Raw genomic sequence first — 20,874 nt, 5'->3', positions numbered from 1 at the left:
ATTTTCCTATTTAAGAATGCCTTTTATTTCTAGATCTTGCTTTGATTGCCTGGAAAATACTTTTAACACTCAAATGGGCCATTTATTTCATAGAATAAAGATAGGGATCTAGTTCTTCTCCCTCAACAGATTTGCTGGATAAGCTGTCATTGTGAGGAGGTTGTGATAAGATATGATTGTGTGTGCCCACTAGCACATGTGTGTGTTCAGCAGGTAGCACAAGTTACAATTTTTGTTGTAATTACATTTCCTATTATTTCTTGCTCAAGTGAGTGCCAAAGCATGAAAAAGGAGAACCTAAAAATGCCTCCTTGGTCAGAGACCTCAGCAGAAGGAAGAACGAGTGTGCAATGTGGATACAAGGAAAGCAGACACAGCCTTCCCTACAATCAGAAGCTGTGACCTTTGTGAAGCTGGAGAAACAGGAACAATACCAATAAAAGTAGATTAAGTATTTTTATTTATCTTTTAAAGACTGCAAAAGTACTGAAGTAATTCAATTTGTTCATTTTTCGTTTCCTGCCTAATCTTATTTTTGTAATTCTTATGCTGTTTGGGGCTTCTCAATAAGATCACATAAAAAGTAATTCCCTACCAAAGTTTGCCAGACTAGTTCAAGGAGTTTGTGTCAGCTTAAAATGGATCTCTCTTGAGAACTTCCTGGAAGAATAAATCCATCCTTTATCAGGCTATATAAGTAGCAGCATATTACAATTATTCCCTTGAAGTGTTGTTGGATTTTAAAAGGAGTATAAATTCTAATCACCTTCAAGTGGAGTCACATGGTCACCTAAAAGCACAGCCTGCATCATACTGCTACCATCAGACACAAACAAGTTTGAGACATCTGGTGAAAGCAGTATAATTAACATTTCTTGACACTCACTGGCAATAGAAGATTGCCCTGATTTCCTCATTCCTCAGGCAGGATGGACAACTAGGAGCAGTCATAACACACAACATGAAATTATCTGTCCATGGTCAACTAAATTATACATGCATTCTCCTGGGCTGCAAAGAGAATGTACCATGGGCATGTATTATTCATTTAGGAACTAGTTAATTAATTTCTTATTGATGAGGATGTCTGATCCCACTTATCCCACTGAAGGACCTTACAGTGTAAAACACTTTTAGAAGTCCTTTGAAGCTCTTGACATTCTGGAAATGTTATGTGTCATTCTTCACTGCTGGAGCTTGTACCCTACACTCCGAGCTGAAGTGTCACTGGATAATGAGTTACAGTTCTGCAAGAGAGCTGACCCTGCAGTGAACAGAAGCCATAGAGTTTCCACACCTGGTTTTTCCCTGCACGGAGATCACAAAAGTGTTTTCACAAAAAGCTGTCACTCCAAATGAAAGGCAAGATCCAGAGCAACAGAAGATAGCTCTGGATGTAAGATCTATGATGCCATATAGGAGCTAGACAGTCAATCTAAGAAATGAGGAAGGAAAGAGAAAGTGAAGTTTCTTGTGTAGGATTTCTTTTAGACAGAGGTTAAAACACTTTGGAAAGCTGTACTTCCTCACTTTTTCCTACCTAGATATTCCATGTCCAGAAGAACCTCCTTGCTTAGTGCTAAAGAGCAAGTGAGGAAAATGGAAAGACTGTCATGCTGAAAACATATTTTAAAAGATGAAAACTTACACATTAGAGACTTACTCCTACAGCATGAAATATTACATTTGAAGAAATCACTGGAAGCAGGAAAACAATCAAGATAAAAAGCCCCAGCAATTAAGCCCTGCTTACAGTGTAGAGTAGAGAGAAAAGGCCCAGAATAATTTACAATCACTGCTGACCCAGAGGACTGTGGTCCTTATTCAACACTTGTGTAATTCATGTCATTGGAAGGCAGATACTCTCCATCAACTACCACGAACAAGTGTGAAGATAGTGTTAAACTTCAAGAATCCCTGCAGATAGACAAAGCCCTTGGACATCTGTCCTGGACTGATGAAATGAATCTGAAAACATGTCAAAGATCTCAGGCAACAGAAGGTGAAAATTCAGATCCTGGAGTTCTCTCTGCTGTATGTCAAAGTATTATTTGGAACCTTAACATTTCTTGTCTCTTCAAACTGTTAAAATCCTCCTTAAAACACCACTCAGGCCTATATCTACAATGCAGCTCAGAATTTGGACAGGTAGATCTTTTCTTCTTGTGAGCAGAAAAGATCTTCACCTACAGTCATTTTTTGCAGCTGCTACACCATTCTTACTAGCTGCACTGCAATGAGATATTTTAATTTACTTTCTTCTCCAAAAAGAAGAACAGTGATAATTTCATGATCTAAAACCTCAAAATTGAGGTTTACCTGAAACCTAAAAGAAATCCAATCCAATCCATCCAGCTCCTACTAGCACCTTGAAGCCAGAAGTCCACATTAGGAACTAGTGTCATCAAGGATTAAATGAGGAAATTGTTTGTTTCATTATCCTTAATTTCAAAATAATTCAATGATCTGTATTTAATACTCACTGTGCAGCTATTACGAAGGGCTTCAAATTTACGCTGGATTTCATCTCTATGTGCCTAAAGGAGGTAAGAAGTTAATCATCAATTTTTCATACATTAGAATTCAAGAATGCTGTTGCTAAACAAACTGCAGAACAGCCTACCAGCAAGCAAAGTTTGGAAGGCAGATGCTGCAGGCTATGAAAGCACTTTGGAGTGGCAAAGAACTGATTAGCAAAAGTCCCATCCTACTTAATCAAAATACACTTCTGCTCCCAACTCTGAAGTGCTTTAGGAAAATGTACAAGCTCAAGAATGGAATTACATAACAGGTTCCATCTGAAATGGTCACCAGAAGACTTGTTGATCTCATGTTAAGTTTTTACATTCTTGACATTTTAATTTGAGTTGGTTTTACTTCCATATCCCGATTGGTGTTTCATAGAAAATAAACACTGCACACAATTTAATGCTTGCAAAGAAAAACTGTAGTAATGTATAATGCAAGCTACCCCAAACAGCTCTGCCAATCTACCTGAATCCTACCATAAAGTCACATTTAAGCCCAAGCCTCTCTAAAAAGCAGTTATAAAACAAAATAATCAATTCTTTGGAGGACAGCATCTAAAGTACAGAAAAGTTCAAGCACTCATTTTAAAGAATGCAGTATTGCATGCACCATTTTATCCCCTAATTTACAAGCACAGCATGACAAAGCAAAAAGTTCTTGTTTCAGCCTCGTGGCCTCTCTCAAAATTCAAAGTGATTTAACAAGTGTCTAATGTCATGTGCTATCTGAAAACTTAACAAACGAAAGGTTACTGCTCAAGCACATCCAGCCACCTTTCTTCATTCAGAACATTTTCCTTAGAGCCAAGAGACTAAACAGGAAAAAAAAACCAAAAACGTTCAGCAGAAGTCAAATATGAGAGCTTAAAAGCTATCTTACCACAACAGGCAATGTGAGAAATAAAAGTATGTAAAAAACTCCATGACAGGAATAGTCCTAAGCCTGTTTGGCTGGACTGTCTAACAGCAGCTGGTCCAGCACTACCAGTTTGCCCCATTAACTGGAGCAATAACTGAGTGAACACAGGTCATGAATATTCATCCGTTTCACTGCTGGGTAAGGATCCCAAGCACATTGCCAGCCCCCTGGCAGTGATAGTGGCTGTTATGCAAAGCTTTCAGCTGGGAAGGGACTGCCTCAGTTCTGAGCAAAAAGAACCCAATGCCATTTCTATTCAGTTATTCTTAGGCCTCAACGCTGTTGCTGCACTTGCCCAGTCTGTGCTCACTTCAGAACTGAGGGAATGGTTCTGCCATTCATCTACCCAAAGCATCAGCATAATACCAGTGCCCGCGCCAGCTTAGCCCCCCTCCCCTCCCAAAAACCAGCAATGGCAGCAATATTCAGAACAGTTCTTTGATTAAATGCCGCTGGAGCACAATAATGCACATTTTCAACGCTTCCAAATCACAGGATTTGAAGGTCATTAAAGGCTGTTGCTCAAGGGGAGGTTAGCTGGTAGCAGGTCAAACGCTCTACCCACAACCCTGGGAATCTTTTGTGAAGGGAATATTTCTTAGAATCAGTTTGAAGCATCCTTTTGAGCTCAAGAGACAGCAACCAGCAGCATATAATCTAGAACTCCATTTACAGGGGTTGGGGTGGAAGAGGGCGACAGGACTTGAACTTTGTTTTCCTTTCTATCACTCACACACCTCACCAGACTGCAAGACACACATGACAATATTTAATGAAACAAGCATTGAAATAAAATTATGTGTTAGAACACTCTCCCTAGGAATTTGGTGAGGTGTTTTTTTTTCCCTGAATAAGTATCCTCAAAGCAGGGTAACTGATAGGAGAAAAAAAATCATCAAAACATTTATGACCATCAAGTACGTACAAACTCATGAGCTATTATTTAAATAAGTAAATCACAGAGGCAAACTCCTAACAATACCAATTTCAGATGCAATTTTCACCTCAAAACAAAAGCAATAATGCTCCTACAAGCTATCAGTCAGTTTAGGCAGCAATGAACCATTACTAGGAAGTATTCAAATGGTTAAAGGTAAAATCTGACATTTTAGCCATTTATGCCTCTATCAACACAAGACACAATTCATACCCATTTGTTAAAATTAAAAATTAGATAATATAAATTCCTTTTAACCTCTTTATGAAACATGCACCTACATAATTCTAGTGTGTATCTGCAGCTAACAGGACAAGTTCCAGGGCTCACCGTGAGGGCTTGAATCTCCTCCTCTGCCTCAGCCGTGGTCTCCTCCAGCTCAGTCTTGGCCTCGCGGAGCTGGTTCTCCAGGGCTGTCCGTGCAGCCTGCAGCCCCGTGATCTGGGATTCCCTCTCCTGCAGGGTCAGCTGCAGCTCTGTCAGCTGCCTCTTGAGCTCCAGCTTTTGTTCTTCATGCTCAAGGCTAACCTGAAGAAAGACAAAGTGGTACCCAAATGTGAGTTACTAACAAAGACATGACAGGCAATGGAGTCTTGTTTCAGAACCCACTTTAAGATACTATTGCCTTGTCTATTCCCAAAATCACATCCTGACAGGCTGCTTAAGGGAATGAGAAATCAAGGACACAGCTTTGTCTACTCTCTAAAATCTACTGGTTTTCTTGGAAAAAAACAACCTGGCATTTTGAAACAACAAGGGCACAAGAATAGTTCCAGCTGTAACTCAAACATATCAAACTCTATAAAATGTTGAAGTAGTTTGTGATGAACTTTCTCTTTCTTCACTGAAGCCAAGAGTCTCTAAGGATCTTTATTTGGGAATCTCTGGGCATACATTACATACATTTTGCAATCAACTTCCATGCTTCATCTCCCCTTCAGATTCCTTTTATAGAAACCCACAAGCTCGTCTGGCTCTGGGTTTACCTGAATGGCTTCTGATGAAGGTTTTCTTGCAGCATACATAGGGATAAATATGTCACTCCATGGATAAGAAATAAACAACTAAAACATATCTCAGTGTTCAGAATCAATTCCAAACCTTAGCACCTTTTTCAGGCTCCCTGCTATCCCAAGGGAATCTGTCTGTTGTGCTTGAGATGTGTGACAAGGCTGTCAGAAACCTGACACTGGTCTCAGTCAGCTTCTGGCCAAAGTAGGACAGGTTGGTTGCTCAACAACCTTAGCTGAAGGCAAGATTTCAGCCACAGCTGAAAATTAGTGGACTGAGACTGGATAGGAATTTGTAGAACCGAATTAGTTAATACAAAATTAAAACTGAAGCACAACTCACAGATCTTTAAAAGAGTATATTTCCATGTTACTGTAAGGTTTTCTTTCCAGAAAACTCTGAAAATGGTGCATAAAGCAGCAGCTTCCTTTTTTCTTACAGAAATTCTGCTGTGTCTTTTGCTTTCGAAGCTGTAGACTCTAAGGCTACAGGTTATCTGTCTGGTCACTGTACATTGCTGAGCTGTTACTCTCTACCCAGATAATATTATAAGGGTATTGTACACACAAACACAGAAATAGAATTCTGAAAAAGCAAGATGATCTAAAAGCTCAGATTCAGGATAATGAGTCCTTAATATTTCCATTTATGAAGCTTTTAATGAGCTTTTTTAAAAAAAAATTACTAACATACTTTCAAATACCACTACAAGAAGTTAATTCTAGTTCTCACTGTATTCACAAAATGGGGTACACTTAGGAAAGTTTGCTGAGAGGATCAGAGCCATGTTTTCACCTCTCTCAGCCGTGTCTCCAACTCCAGCAGGCGGTTCTTGTCAGTGTGATCTTGGTGACTCATCTTTTCCAATTGTTCTTCTAATTTTCGATTCTGGGCCTCCAACTTTCCAGCTTGTGTTTCCAAGTAGAACTTCTGTTGCCTGAGCTCTGAAATCATCTCCTCTTGGGCTTTCCTGGTAGGAGAAATGCACGAGTGACAAACTCAAAATGCCCTTAACATATGTCCTTCCACTGAGGTCAAGTAAGGAAAACACAAGTCTCCTGTGAAATAGAACAGTTAAGTTAATGGCTTAAATTCTACATCCAAGCTAAAAATAAAAATTACTAGTGTATTCATCAGCATTTGCCCACAGCACTAAAGTTCCATATTTGCCAGTTGCACAGACAAACGAATCTTGCAGAGGGTAATCTATAATGCTATCCAAGATAAAATTAATTATTCTAATTTCATCAATCCCTTGTCACATGTTTTTCTATAGAGGAAAAATAAATTCTGAGAGTTGCTTTCTCAGAGTGTATTTCCATGAGATAAGAGGAACCCCGTGCTTTAGGATTGGGGGTAGTGTGTTGAGGGTTGTTTTGCTGGGGCTTTTCAAAGTTGTAATGGACATAGAACTTGACCTACACTGAAGTGAAGCTTTGCTGTCTCTGATCAAAGTCTTAACCCACAAACTGAACAAAAATAATTACTATTCTTCTCATAAGAATTTTGAGAGCTGGCAATGATTAATTATTATAATTAGAAATGGACACTCTCCCAAAAAAAGGGTCTTTCTGCACTATTTACAGTTCCTGGAATTGTGTTATCATGCATTGGAAAATTCTGCCTCATAGAGTGTTTCTCCTTAGAAGCCTCACAAAGCTCTACATATATTAATGAATTAATATTTTAAGAAGTTCACTGTGAGATAAGCTGTTATTAATCCTATCCCAGAGAAATTATGTGTGTTGCCCAGGATCAAATAGGAAGACTTAACAAAACTAAAAATAGAACTTAAGTCTTCTGACTCACATTTCTGTGCATTGCAAGCAAAACCACCCCTTCACCCTCTCTGTTTTTTTAATTTACCTCTACAGATTACTGTCAGCCAGAACTGTCAAATGGTGTTATTTCATTTCCTGCTGTTTACTGGGCTATCTTCTCAGGAACCTGATAATCATTGGTTTCCTCAGATACTGCTGGAACAAAAGCTTGCAGAGCTCCCCTCTCCTCTGAAGAGTTTAATCACTAGCTCTCCTCTTGATGCACGCTCAGATTAGCTGCAGCTTTTGTGGATTCAAAATGCAGTCCAACAACAATTTATACATTTTCAACAGCTCAATTCACAAAATAAGCACAAATTCATTAACTATCTGCATGCATAATTAAGCAATTTTCTCTCACAATGTTGCTAATTCTGTACTATCTCCTACCAATCCTGCTAAGTTCATAATTTGACAAATGTCTCTCAATAATCTACTTTAAATTGTATATTAAAACATTTGTATGTGTTTTTCTTGTTTTTATGGCTTTCTAGTCAAGGACAGGGCTCCCAGAGGATGCTTTAAGTCCTTATACTCAGTTCAGCACCCATGACTGAGACACTCAATCTTCCATACACTTCCCAGCTCCACCTCAAGACATTTCTGTTTTATTTTAGACTGAAGGTAAGTTATGGCTTTTGCTGCCTCAACAAACTCCCTGGGTGATTAACTGGAGATCATCTGGAACATTAGGCAACACAATTAAGTTCCTCAGTTATTTCTGTGAATATTTTTGGCTGCTCAGGCTAAAATAACTTGCAAGATATTTGAAATGCAATGAAAATTGGAGCCATTACATATCTGGAGGCATAATGACCACAAAAATGGAACAAAACCAAAGCAAGTCTTTGCCAAAACTCATCCTTGTCTGATTCTATTCAATATTAGAGGCAAATCTATCCAAGTACTTCCCACAAAGGCAGTGCTTGATGTTGGATCCAGCAGCTAATGGACACTGAAACCTTTGTGCAAACCAAGCTGGTGAATCTCTGAACTCACTAAGGGCAAATACTGTTTTGCAAATCAGTCTCTGCAGGATGTATCAAATAACCCATGCTTTTCCTACACTTGAAGTAGAACACCTCTAAGTCATTTATGAAGGAAAAACAACATTGTAAGGATAAGGAATCTCAGCTAAAATCTAAAGAAAAATAATAAACTTTGGGCAGACAAAGGATCTGAAATAGAAGAATTCAAAAACATGCAGAGAAATTCTTGGCTTAAAACTCTAGTGTTCTTCCTTGTCTTCTCACCCATCAAGGCATGATGGAAAGTTTGTGAGTGAAGGGTGTTAAATGTTTTCGAAATCATGTGTCATGGGAACTGAGTAAAATATAAATCTATTAGCAATGTTTATGTTTAAAGAAGGAATGTATGCTTCTCCAGAGGTATTTTAGATATTAAATTATTAGTATTCATTTAATATATTTGGCAAACCTACACAAATCACCTGCCTTAGGAAATGCTCCAAAGTAAACACTGTAATACAAACCAATTTTCCCAGTCATGTTTGAGAAAACACAAAATACACAGTGAGCCCCAACTATTTGAAGAATGATGCATATTTTTGAAAGGCTATCAGTGAAAAACAAGCAGGGAGCAGAGTAGGCCTGCAAAAAAGAGCCACTTTTTTACATGGTGAATTAGAGAATCATATCAATAGGAAAAGAGTTTAAGGTCAACTTCCTGAGACCTGTTAAGCAGTGACAGCAGCTGCCACACTTACATGTTCCTCTGGGTAAAGAGGCTGCTATTTGCTGCCAGTTTGTTGGCCTCAGACAATTCCACAATTCTCTGCTCCAGTGACCTGATCTTCGAATCCATTGCATTGATCATCTGAAACACAGCAGTGAGCCTTTGAGACTGCACAATGCCAGCGGTTACAAAAATAAAGTTTATACAAAACTCTGAACTTTTTCCAGCAACAAAATCAAACTAAAAAAAAGCTGATCAAATGGCCAAAATGAGCAACACAAATGCAATTACTGGAGCTATTTGCAGCTGCTTGCTACTGCTTTAATGTTAGGAAAAAGCAAGCATTATCAAGGCACAAAACAAGGGGCACACAGCAAGCTGCATGGCTTTTTATAAAGGAAATATTCTTGAAGATACTCTGAATTTAAAAGAAACATGTCTCTTAAAATTCATATTAATCAATGAATTTCCTTCAAAGCAGCTCAGCAGCACTACAGAACCTCAAACAAGATTATCTTGCTTGAAATCAGCTTTAGAAAGCTACTCTTCAAACAGCTTTGATTTCCAGATCAACACCACATACCGCCTTCTGTTCAGCCAGAACTTTGCACTTCTCACGTGCTTCTTCTTCATGTCTTCTAAGCATATTCTCAAGTGCTTCCTTATCTGCAAGATCCTTCTTCATCTGATTTTCCAACACCTAAATGAAGACATTTCTTTTGTCTAAATTATATCTGTTTCACTGGGCAAAGGGCAAGCAAAAAGAAAATCATCAATATAGATTTTTTTGGTAAGCAATTGGTCATATCTCAAGCAAAATTAAATCCATGATGCAATTGCATCAAATCCATGGAAGAGCAAGAAGAGCACTGTCTCAGTTATCTTAGAAGACTGAATTTAACAATAATATTTTATAGAGATATGGAGATACTGTAGGTATTTTATTTATTATTTTGAGTCATATGAACTGTGTTCAATAATTGTTCCAGCCTAATGCAACAGAAACACAGAAAAGCCTCTCTACCCCAATATGTACAGCAGAAGAAATAGGAAAGTGCCCATTCTTTGGCTGCCCTACCAACATGGCTCACAAATAATTTGAGAGTTCCACAGGTATGGGTGAGAAGGCAACTGAGATCACACAAATTCTTCCATACAGAGAAGAAAATCTAACAGTAAAGTAAAAAACTTCTTTTTGTGGCACAAATAGTTGTCATTGGGAACAGAAATAAAGTAATGAATTGCTACATGTTTCTAGAAATGCATGTTGTGTATGTATGACCAGACTTATAAATCAGTTGTTAAAATGAAGGTCTCTTCCTTCAAAGAAAAATTTATCAAAGGCACAAATTCTGGACACCACAGGATAGTTTTTACTTTTCCAGTTATAAAAACTCCATGACCTTTTTTAATCCCTTTGCACCTCTTTCATCTGGCTTCCTGATTTCTCCTATTAAACCCTACATCATAGGGCCCCATAATACACCAGTTCACTCTTTATTTTTTCCAATGCTTATCCTCTTCTTCAGTTTTTATATCACCACCTATTTCTCAACATTTACATCTGATCTTCCTGCTTTCTATCACTCTCCTCTCATTACTGATAACCACATAGTCTGCCAGCAAATCTTACTTGTTTCTTCCTTCATATTTCTCCCAAGAAATTTCTTCTCTGCTCTTAAATACTACATCCTCATATTTCAGCAAAAATGTAGAATTAAAGTATTAGATAAATGTACAAGATAAAGACTGTTTCTACTGAGAATAATTTGTTCTTATGGAAGATTCTTACAAAATGCATTTACTGGCTGTCATATTGCAAGCTCTTTAGAAAAATCCTTAGCCAGTGCACATACTCCTATTTGCCAGCTTGTTTTTCCTAATTTTAGATGGTGTCTATTTCTAACTGTTTGTTAATACTACCCTTGAAAAGACAAAAACAAAGTGGGTGGTTTCTGTGGCTTTTTGGCAGATGTTCCAGCTCCAAGATGGAATTTCAGAAATTATCTACTATTTGCTCCATTTAAAACTTGCAGGTAGGCTGAGTGAACACTCATAGAAAATCAGTGAGAACTGAAAGCTTCTTCAGGGTGTGAGATCCAACAGCATTAACTAAGTATTATTTAGTCATCAAAAGTCAAATTACAATCAACAAATGCCTTCCTGTAGTTCTGGCTTCAAATGCTACCTCTCCTAATCCAGTGCCACAGATAGATAAGGTACAATGGCAGAAAAAAATAGGAGAAAACTGATTTAGGTTCCACTAAGCTCCCTTAACATTGCAGCAATGGCAATGAGAAGGCAACTCACAAGACAAAGCAATCAGAGCCTAAATGCAACTGTTTTTCCCTGAACTCATTCTACCCACAAAAGCTTGTAGGAAGATAAGATATTTTTACTTTGAGTTTCTCCTCATAGAATTGTTCCTTCTGTTTCAACTGCAACTCCAGATGTTGTGCTGCAATCTGAGCCTCACGGTGCTTTTCCTCCAGCTCCTAAAAGCAGCAAAAAAGCATATTCAGACACAAGGAAATGGTAGGTGCTGTGAGTACGTGTTACACAGGTACCAAACATTCATTCCCACTGGTAAAAAAAAAGGCATTATGAGACCTGAACATGATCAACTTAAAGTTTGCATATTGCTGCTGACCCATCTACTGCAGAGTGGGAAGACTGCTAAGGACAAGGATTTCTACTTCCATGGTAAGAATCTCCATCTCCCAGTAAAATATACCCAAAGATAGGCCAAGGACATTTGGTGAAAACATAGTTATAAACATTTCATAGCTGCAGTGGCATCACAGGAAGTTCAGATCTATTTTTAACAAGGTCTCTCACTTGTTTTCTTACAGCAGACCTCAATAACGGGGTACTGCTGTCTGTGCTTTTCATTCTGCATTCAGAGGGGGAATAGCATTTACTTTGCTGTATTCCTTGGACAAATGTTGTCAGAAATGCTATTTATAAATGGCTTCAAAAATGAAAAGTGCAGGATGCAATATATGTGGTGGAACATATTAGAATCTTTCTAGCCTCTTTATTTCACATCAGATAATTTCAGCCACATACAGCAAGGACTTAAATAATTTGTATTTCAGAAATCAGCTTTTTCTACAGTCTGACTATATTATTTGGGGTCTATCTGTAATCACCTTTCAAAAGGACACTTCTCAAGAGCCTAGCTTATAACTTTATGCTCATGTATTGTCATATTTGTCATTCCAACAATTCCCTTAGAACAGAGCAGATCCAGGTCTGTCATTCACTACCGCTGGGCTAACTCTTGCATAGACAAGTTCAGGTGCTGAGGCGCATCTGGACCTCCTGTCTGCCCTCATTACTGCACAGCACAGGAAAATGTCCTGATATTTCTGTGTGTTTTAGTACTTTACATAGTATTTTGATATGCTTTTTCCTGATCTTCCTCATCTTGAAGGCTTTTTTGCTCCAGTAATTGCAATAGACCTCCTTTTCCAGAAGTGAGACTCAAAGAGGAGGTTCACCAAAAGTAGGTCATCAACAGTGCCTAGTCCCTGACACTCCTGCATGGAATGGAGATTGCTGCTTTTTGCAATTGAAATATGTCTCCCAGCAACAAGAGGGACAACTCACCTCCCCCAGAAACCCACACGTTTCAGGTCCTGGCAGAGAATCAGACAACCAGATCAGCAGCAGCTTCAAAGCTCCCAGCATCAGACTGCTCATATTGTAGCAGGAGCTTCACCAGTTCCTGCAGTGGCACTTAACAGCCAGTGTGGGCTTAAAAAGGTAATCTCCTACCATTCCTGCTCTCACTCAGTATTCTCTATGTAGCACTGACTTTATTATTGGCATCACAGCAATGATCTGCACTTTCAGGCAGGCAGAAGTATCTTCTCTAACTTGTTTCTTACTTCTTCATCAGCTCCTTACAGACAAATGAGCAGGTACTTCTCAAGTACTGCTACATGAGTGTACATGAAAATCATGCCTTTATTCAACAATTTCCACCTTATTCTATGCAATTCTCTATCTTTAGCTGCCTTCTTACCTCTCTATAGCAAGAAAAGTCAAAAACATTTGAAGAGACAACTTGAGGAAAGGTACAGAGTAGGAGTGGAAGAAAAAAGAATACCAGTACCCTGTGCTTCCAGATCAGTTGCAAGGGACTAGGAAAGACTCTGTAGGATTACTTCTTCAATGCCTGTGTGACTTTTTTTATAAAATAGTTTTGTACCTCTCCAACATTCTGTTAGGACTCCATGGAAACTATCTATAAGAAGAGCTAAACACATCCCATGGTGTAAAATAATTAGTTGATATTTCTGCCTTCCCTTCCACTTTCTCCTCCACAGAGAACACAATCCAAACCAAGGAACAATCCCCAAATATACACAAGAGGCTTATGAAACAATTCAAAGTTTTACACTATTTCTAAACATAAAGTTGGCTCTCTGCCCAGCACAACCATAGTCTCCCACTTACCATGCACGCCTGCAATCAAAACAATTTGAAAGGAACAGCACTACTAAGAACTGATTCTACCTTTTCTTGACAGTGCTCAGCATACTGATGCTGAAGTCTATACACCCAGAACAAGCCTGGGTCATCTGTTGACTCCAAATATGTTTATTTTTACATTTCCATTTGGCCTTCCTCAGGTGTGTCTCAGCTTGTGATTACTACCAGTAAAATGTAATCCTTTTTTTCCTTGTCTTATTGGCAACACACAGAGAAAATTCATGAGGAAGGCAAAATAAATTTAATGACTCCAGTATTAAATTATGTTTTCTGTCCCAGGGAAGCAAACTTTCTCTGCTAGATTCACTAGAGACTGACATACTAACTTGCCTTAATAGTTTTAACCAGAAAAGAAACAAGAAACTGCCAACAGAGTAGTTATGTGGGTGCAAATGTCTTCCTAACAAATATCTTTGGAGATAAACAGTTTGGATGACGAATTTCTCTCTGCTTCAAAATGTAAGCACTTCTAATAGATCTGACCTCTAAATTCCTCTGCAATTTACTTAAAAAGAGAGATGGTTTTGTTGTTGCCATAACCCACCCTCAGAATGCTTTACCTCTGAAACAATCACAAGGTAAATAATTTAAATATTACTGTGTTGACTGAAAAGTTTTCCCACTGAGATGACTCCGGCTTTGAAGCACTATTAAGACTAAAGGCACAGGAGTGAGTTTGTAACTTGGGGTGCAAATACTGAATGCTTAAGCTTTCTCCAGTATGACTGGTACAGGAAACAAATCCTGGTACAGCAAACAAATCCTATTCAACAATTTCCACCTTATTCAATGCAATTCTACATCTTCTGATTCTTCCTTACTCCTTCCTTACAATCTCTTACCCTCTAGGTTTCATGTATCACCTCTGCTCACCAGAATTTTTTCTGCCATCTGTTGAATCTGTTGAGATTTAGTTTGAATATCTTCTTTTAGGCGGTTTTCTCTTCGTTCCACAGTCTCTAATCTCTTCACTTGATTCTCCAGAGAATGGCGCCGTTCCTGCAGAGCAATTATGGCCACCCAACTTTGCATTAGCACAAAGCAAGGAGTAGTTTCTAGAGGAAACAGGCTGAAGCAGTCAATATAATGCTGGCTGTCATATTTTGAATCCTCATCACACCCCTAATACCCCAGGCTAACCACATGTCCTTATGCACTCCGCACTGAAAATAAAACCCCTCCGTTTTCCTCAGAGAAATATGTTTCTTAATTAAAAATGGCTTAATGCCCAACAACACTTTCCCCTGAAGAATTACTCCAGGGATATATGCTGTTCAGAGCCACCCAGATGAGGGTTCCTAAACTAAGACACATCCCAATAACTGATTTACTCTGGACACTCTGCACTCACCTCTGCTTCAAGCAATTTTTTCTTCATGCTTTCATTAGAATCTTCCCGGTTCTGCAGTTTCTCCAACTCCTTCTCAGCTCTCTCCTTTGCCTGACGGATGTTCTGCAGGAGCTCAGTTGCCTCTGAGCTGGCTTTCACAGCCTGAAAGTCAAGAGAGAAGAAAAAAAGGTATTATATGAAAAGCACACTCAAAAATTTGGTGTACGAAAGTTTCAGAACTTCAAGATGGTCAACATTCTCAATAAAACCACTAGAGAACTTTGGTTTAACAGTTTAAATTAATATGTGCATGAGTCCAAATTTTAACTTCCAGAACATAATTTTGACTTCTATTTCACAAAAAAAAATTAAAATCTAGGATACATATAGCAAGACATGTTTGTCTTGCTATATTTCAAGTTACTTGACTCTACATACTGAAAGCTAAGTCTATCCCAAAATCAGCCCAGGTTCTTTGAAAGAACTCGAAATACTCTTACTGACGGACAAGGAGAATAACCTGTTGGCCTACAGATAATTCCTTGGCAGTAATGCGGGTAGAAAAGGAGACAGGGGATTAAAACATGATTGGTTTGAAATATTAGAAGTACTATTTCAATGTAGTTTTGGCCTCCATGTTCATGATCATTAACCCTTGAAACAGCCCTCTCTCAGCAGGTGCCAAGTTTGAAAAGCTCAATCAGGGGATTATTATGACAACCCCTTTCTTTCCTGCTGAAGGATTCCAGTAAGAGAAGTTCCCTGACTGTTCTTACAGTGACACCTTAAGTGCCAGGCTGACCACGACAGCAAATCTTAGATATTCTGCACTACTTTCAGCAGACATTGATAAGGTGTTTTAATTATGTTGTGAATCCCTATCATTCAACATTTTTACTGTGAAGAACCGAACTGTCAAGTGATTAAAGCAGATTATACTGGGAGACTAAAGCACATCCAGCATGTGTTTTACTAGTGAGTCTAAACCAGCTGAACCCTTCTTCAGAAGCAAGGGACCAGTGCAGTGTCCAGAGCATACCTAAACAGGGGTTTAAATGAGAATTTCTCTACTACTCCAGTTCTGACTCAGCTTCATTTGTAAAAATAAACACTGTTGACATGTCTCAAGAGCCAAAAGCATATTGAGAGCACCAGTGATTTCAGATACCAGTTCCCACCCCCTTTTCCTTATCATCCCCCATGCTATGACTAATTCTATTTTTGAGGGTAAAACAAAGTGCATCCCTCCTCTTCATTAAGATTTCACTGGGAAATCTTGTGAAAAACTCGCTTTCACCACCCAGTCGTTACCTTTGTCAGCTTTTCCTGCAGCTCCTGGATTTTGGCTTGCTGCTCTGTATTGATCTGTAGTTAGATAAAAAGATGGAGGGAAAGAGTCAAAACCAAAGAGGAGAAAATGCTCTTTGCTTATGATACCATATTTGTTTTAATTTGCTTCCCAAAAATCTTGGTTTCCCCCTGTAATTCCAACATACCAAAACACTTCTTGGCAAATCCATTTCCATTTTGCTGAATTCCAGTTGATTTAATATTTTGGTTACCAAGAAGATTGTTCAGTGTGAGAATACTCAGAATACTTTTTGCTTTTCACTTGCTGCTCTTTCTGAGTAAAGAAAACCCTGATGTACCCCCAGCCTGACTCTAAACTTGGATGACACATAACAGCCTGTCTTTGCCTGGCTTCTCAGCACAATCCATTAAGAACAGGTTATCCAGAGACAGATCAAATAAGAGAGAACAGTGAATCACACCAAGATGTCTTAAAACATAAAATGAAAGAGGGCATGCATGGCTGTGAGGCCATGCATGCCACTGACTAGCCACAGTTGGGTTTCTGTGCATAAAATGAAAGACCCAGGAAGCAAAATCTAGAACACTGAAGCAACATACCTTTTCCAGTTTGGAATACAACTCTCCTGCCTCATTTTTTCCTTGATCTTTAACCTGTAACTTAAATATAAAATACATTAAAATCTCAGGAAAAGCTAGGCTTCTATCCAGTCATCACCTCATGCAATTTAAACACCAGCAGTTACACAAAGTATAAATCATATCACGAAAAACATGTTGTGTAAGTTGTACGAACCACGCTAGTCTTTGAAGGGCACACCCACAACTTGTGTGTGCATGTGTCAAACAGCACTAGATATTCCAGCAAGCCTCAGCCCCCTCTCCCATGAAGCCTAAACTACCTTTTGCAGTTTGTTGTGGCATTCGGCAGCTTTACGTTTGAATTCCTCGGCTGCCAGGCGGGACTCCCTCAACTCCGACTCATAGAGATCGCTGCGCCTGCGAGCCGAGATCAGATCCTCTTCCAGCTGATTCATCATCAGCCTCATTTCTTCTACTTGAGCTTGGTATTCCTGTAGTTGGGGTGCAAGGGAAGGAGAAGGGATTATAGAGGCAACAGGGGAAATGCTTGGAGCAGCAGATTCCAGAATATTGACTGCAGGCAAGAGGTGTACTTAAAGCACGTAGAACAAAGGTAAAGTACAAAATAAAACAGTAAAAACTAACTAAAATAACATCCATGGTGTTCTGGTTTGAGTCCTGCCACTTTCAACTCAATACCTCAAAATCAAAACATTGACTTTTAGAGTGCAGGAACACATACATAGATCTATGTACAAATGATAAAAACTACTTACATTTCTAATTTCTGAAACAGAAATGTGCCTTTGAGTTGATGTCTCTACTAAATGCCCAGATGCTCCCTCAAGATCTATTTTCTCAGGCTGATAACATGACAGTTATCACAGATCTGCACAGCTTGGGTAAAAGGAAAGAAGGAGAAGCAGAGGGGTAGCACACTGTGGCTTGCAGCCATCAGATTTCTCTTGACAGAGTTCAAAAGGATCACATTGCTCAGTATGAGAGACAACCTAAAATCAAATATAATCTTAGAAAAACTACCTAAATCTCACATTGCTCACAGAAGATATTTGCCTATACAGGCAGAAATAAAGATTCCCCATGTAGGAGACTACAATACAGGGCATTTGGATGGGGAAGGTCAGAGAAGAAAAGAGCATTTGAATTGTCTATCTCAATGAGACTGGGAACTCAAACTGAGACTAGCTCAAGAGATTGCGTCCCATATCTTCACTGGAAGACAAGAATTTAATTATGTTTAGCATTTATTAAGTCCTGCAAGTATGCATTTCAGAAAATTACTCTAAAGAAAAAAAAAACCAAAAAAAACCAACAAAACAACAACAAAAAAATCCCAGTAAAAAGCCCTCTCCAAAATCAAAGTATGTTTTACAAAGCTGAGAACAAGTAGAAAACATGCACATCAAGAGTTAGGAACAAAGATTGTGAAGGACTGACAGTGGGGGAGTCTATCTTTCTTTCCATTTTAATATCTTACAGTATGCCTGACTACCCCCATATTCAGAAGAGTAACTGTCTCGTGACAGAATCAGGTTTGTCATCGCTCCCTCCAGACAGGCAGCTCCCTTCAGCTCGACGAGTGACTGCACGAGCACTGACCCTGATGGCAGCCCCTCATTCTCCAGCATGGAGAGCATATGCAGATATTGAAAGAAGCCAGGCCTTTAGCAGATTGCTTTACTGTCCCTTACAGGGAGCAAAGAATGGCTCTTTAGATTGTAATCCCAAAACTGGTTCTCCACTTTGTAAGCCAGACAGAGACCTACTCTTTCCAGTTCATCTCCTATGGAAGGATAATCTTCTTTTCTTGCTGGAAAAAAATTTGAGCTTTTTTTCTAATAACTAAGCATGTATTAACTCAAATATACTTTTTATACAAATACATCTGTGAACAAAAAAGGCAGAACGGTTCGAAGGAATAAATGTTCCGCTCAAAAAACATAATTTGTTTAGATTTCCTAAAATACTGGGTTTTCATATCAGCAAACATTTGACCAAAGAATCAAAGGTATGACAATAGTTGCCACTGTTATGATGAGCATTTGGGAAGGGAGGAAAATGGGGAGGGAGAAAAGAAGAAAGAAGAGGAGATAATTAGTAATATTTCAGGTTTTCTTGTTTCATCACATCTGCAAGACTTTCTTTGAATAAGTCCCAAGATCAGATCAGAGGAACAGGGCACACCACTCAAAGCAACACAGAACAAACTTCTGGGATATGCATTGCTCAGAGTTCTAAACTATCAAGAGGTATTTAAGCACAGATTACTAGACAAGTTCAGGGCATGTACCTGAAGCAACTCACATCAGAGAACTACACAGACATGAGTGGGGCTTTCAAAAAAATACAGATTCTGATTAGTTGCAAGTTTGTCTGTTAGTACAGTTCTTCATCAAATAACGACCAGAGCACAGGTTTAGTTAAAACAAAAAAACAAAACAAAAACCAAACACACACCCCAAACAAACAAAAAACCCCACAAACCCACCATGCTCTTCTATCCAGGTACCTGAGGTTAAGTTGAACCTACAGCCTCACCCTGAAAATATCAAATGCCTAATTATTGGGTTTTGAAGATTCTGATTTGCTGTTGATTTGACTTATTCTCTCTTATTAAGCCTCGGGTTTCCAACAGCAAAATTCTAAGGGGCTCATCCAACTCCCAGTTCCTTCTGACTTAAAAATCATGGTCCAAGTCTTTAATGGCCAGAATCCACCTGCTCATATGAGTCAGCACAAATCTCTCAGCATTTTTGGTTGCAAGGTTCTTGCAACATGTGTTTCAGGGAGCTCAGAAGGCCACCACAGACAGAAAAGTCTGCAGGATTCATTTGTTGAACTAAGCAGCCTCTTTATGTCGTTGTGAATCTTCACAAGCCAAATTAAGAGATTCAGGGACAAAGCATTTGATTAAAAATTACTTGCATTATGTTTCCTCTGTTACATGTGTCTGTACTGCCTAAGAATCTGTGGAGATTTAAAATCATCAAAAATGTTCCCCATTTCAGCATTTATAGCAACTCTGCTAGCCAAGCACCAGAAGAGAGAGCAGGGAGCTTTAGATCCCTTGTATTACATAAAACAACCACCCAGAAGAATGCTGGGGAAGTCTGTGGAGGCCAGCTACATCCAGAGGGTTGGGTTTGCATTTCATTACTTTTTACATAAGAGCTACTCATGTCTGGAGAATTATTACCAAGGTTTCAGGGCTTCCTTGTCTCAGAGACTTTGAAATGAGTCAGTTAATGTTTGTAAAGTGCTTTGAAGATGAAAACCAACAGATCATTACAAAGAATTGCTTGAATGCTATAGCAAATTTCAGTTTCTTTTTCTCAATGCAGTATGTTGCTGTTAATTCATAAAACTGAATGGGTTCTCCCTTGCAATGACCACATTTGTCACAATGTTTTCATTTCATTTTGGCCTTTTTTTCTTAGGAGCAACTATGCAAATTAATGAATTTTCAACATTCTTTGGGTGGAAAAGAAAATATCCATTTCTACTTCACAAACAAATCAAATCAGGAAAAGAATAGTAAGGCAACACATATTCTATTTTGAAATGCTATTAGGCATTTTAAATGGTAAGATAAGGAAGAAAATTTTTTAAAAAATAACACAAAATTCAGGTTAGCTCACTTCTCTCCCAGGTGAAGACTCATTAACTTATGACATTTTCATACCTTCACCATTTAAAATGGATAGGCCATTTCTAGTACAGCATGTTATCAAAGCATTGGAACTTTCTCCTAAATGGTTTGTATAGACAAAGTACTTTCAGGACTAGGAAAAGAAAAAGGTGAAGTTTGGAGTTGGTGCTTACTTGCAAAATACACAAGTGGAATTTTGTTGCTTCCTGTATTGTTCAGGAACCCCTGTGAAATCACACAGCTTGGGAGTTATCACAGCCTATCAACACCGAGCGTAATCCTGGCACCAGAGCTAGAATGTGCCAAGAATGCCTATTTGTGGGCAGCCACTCTGCTCCCCAAAGAAGCAGGAATACCTGTTCTTTGATCTCTTGCAGTTTTCGGCTTTGCTCTCTGATATCATGAAGTAGCTGTAGTGCCTTATCATCTTCCTGAGACACCTCCATCCGTGCCTGCTCCAGGCTGCGCTTTAAGCTCTGCAGAAAGCAAAATGTTCAATACATAGGCTTTGGTTTCTCAAATGGTTGTATAATGCAGATCTTTAGTTACACAAATGCCTCCTTGACTGCAG

General features: G+C 38.8%; 1 protein-coding gene across 9 annotated transcripts in view; it reads right to left on the bottom strand.

The window, feature by feature from the left end:
• The window catches only part of CIT (citron rho-interacting serine/threonine kinase), a 68,684-nt gene that overhangs the window by 23,966 nt on the left and 23,844 nt on the right, over nt 1–20,874 (bottom strand). For 3 of the 9 annotated variants that reach the window (XM_032751254.3, XM_030285370.4, XM_030285372.4), the window contains exons 12-23: nt 20,660–20,779; nt 16,954–17,124; nt 16,652–16,711; nt 16,052–16,105; nt 14,762–14,902; nt 14,284–14,409; nt 11,310–11,405; nt 9,494–9,610; nt 8,942–9,051; nt 6,191–6,365; nt 4,715–4,912; nt 2,484–2,537 (exon numbers count right to left, since the gene is read on the bottom strand). In XM_032751254.3, the coding sequence (XP_032607145.2) occupies nt 2,484–2,537; nt 4,715–4,912; nt 6,191–6,365; nt 8,942–9,051; nt 9,494–9,610; nt 11,310–11,405; nt 14,284–14,409; nt 14,762–14,902; nt 16,052–16,105; nt 16,652–16,711; nt 16,954–17,124; nt 20,660–20,779 (1,422 nt within the window). The remainder of the gene's footprint in view (nt 1–2,483; nt 2,538–4,714; nt 4,913–6,190; nt 6,366–8,941; nt 9,052–9,493; nt 9,611–11,309; nt 11,406–14,283; nt 14,410–14,761; nt 14,903–16,051; nt 16,106–16,651; nt 16,712–16,953; nt 17,125–20,659; nt 20,780–20,874) is intronic. The other 6 variants (XM_002199480.7, XM_030285371.4, XM_030285373.4 and 3 more) reach the window with 3 other exon arrangements.

The sequence above is a fragment of the Taeniopygia guttata genome, chromosome 15 (genome assembly GCF_048771995.1).
Source record: "Taeniopygia guttata chromosome 15, bTaeGut7.mat, whole genome shotgun sequence".
NCBI classification, from domain to species: domain Eukaryota; kingdom Metazoa; phylum Chordata; class Aves; order Passeriformes; family Estrildidae; genus Taeniopygia; species Taeniopygia guttata.
The sequence above is the reverse complement of the archived record's forward strand: the minus strand, read 5'-3'. Positions and strand labels throughout refer to the sequence as shown.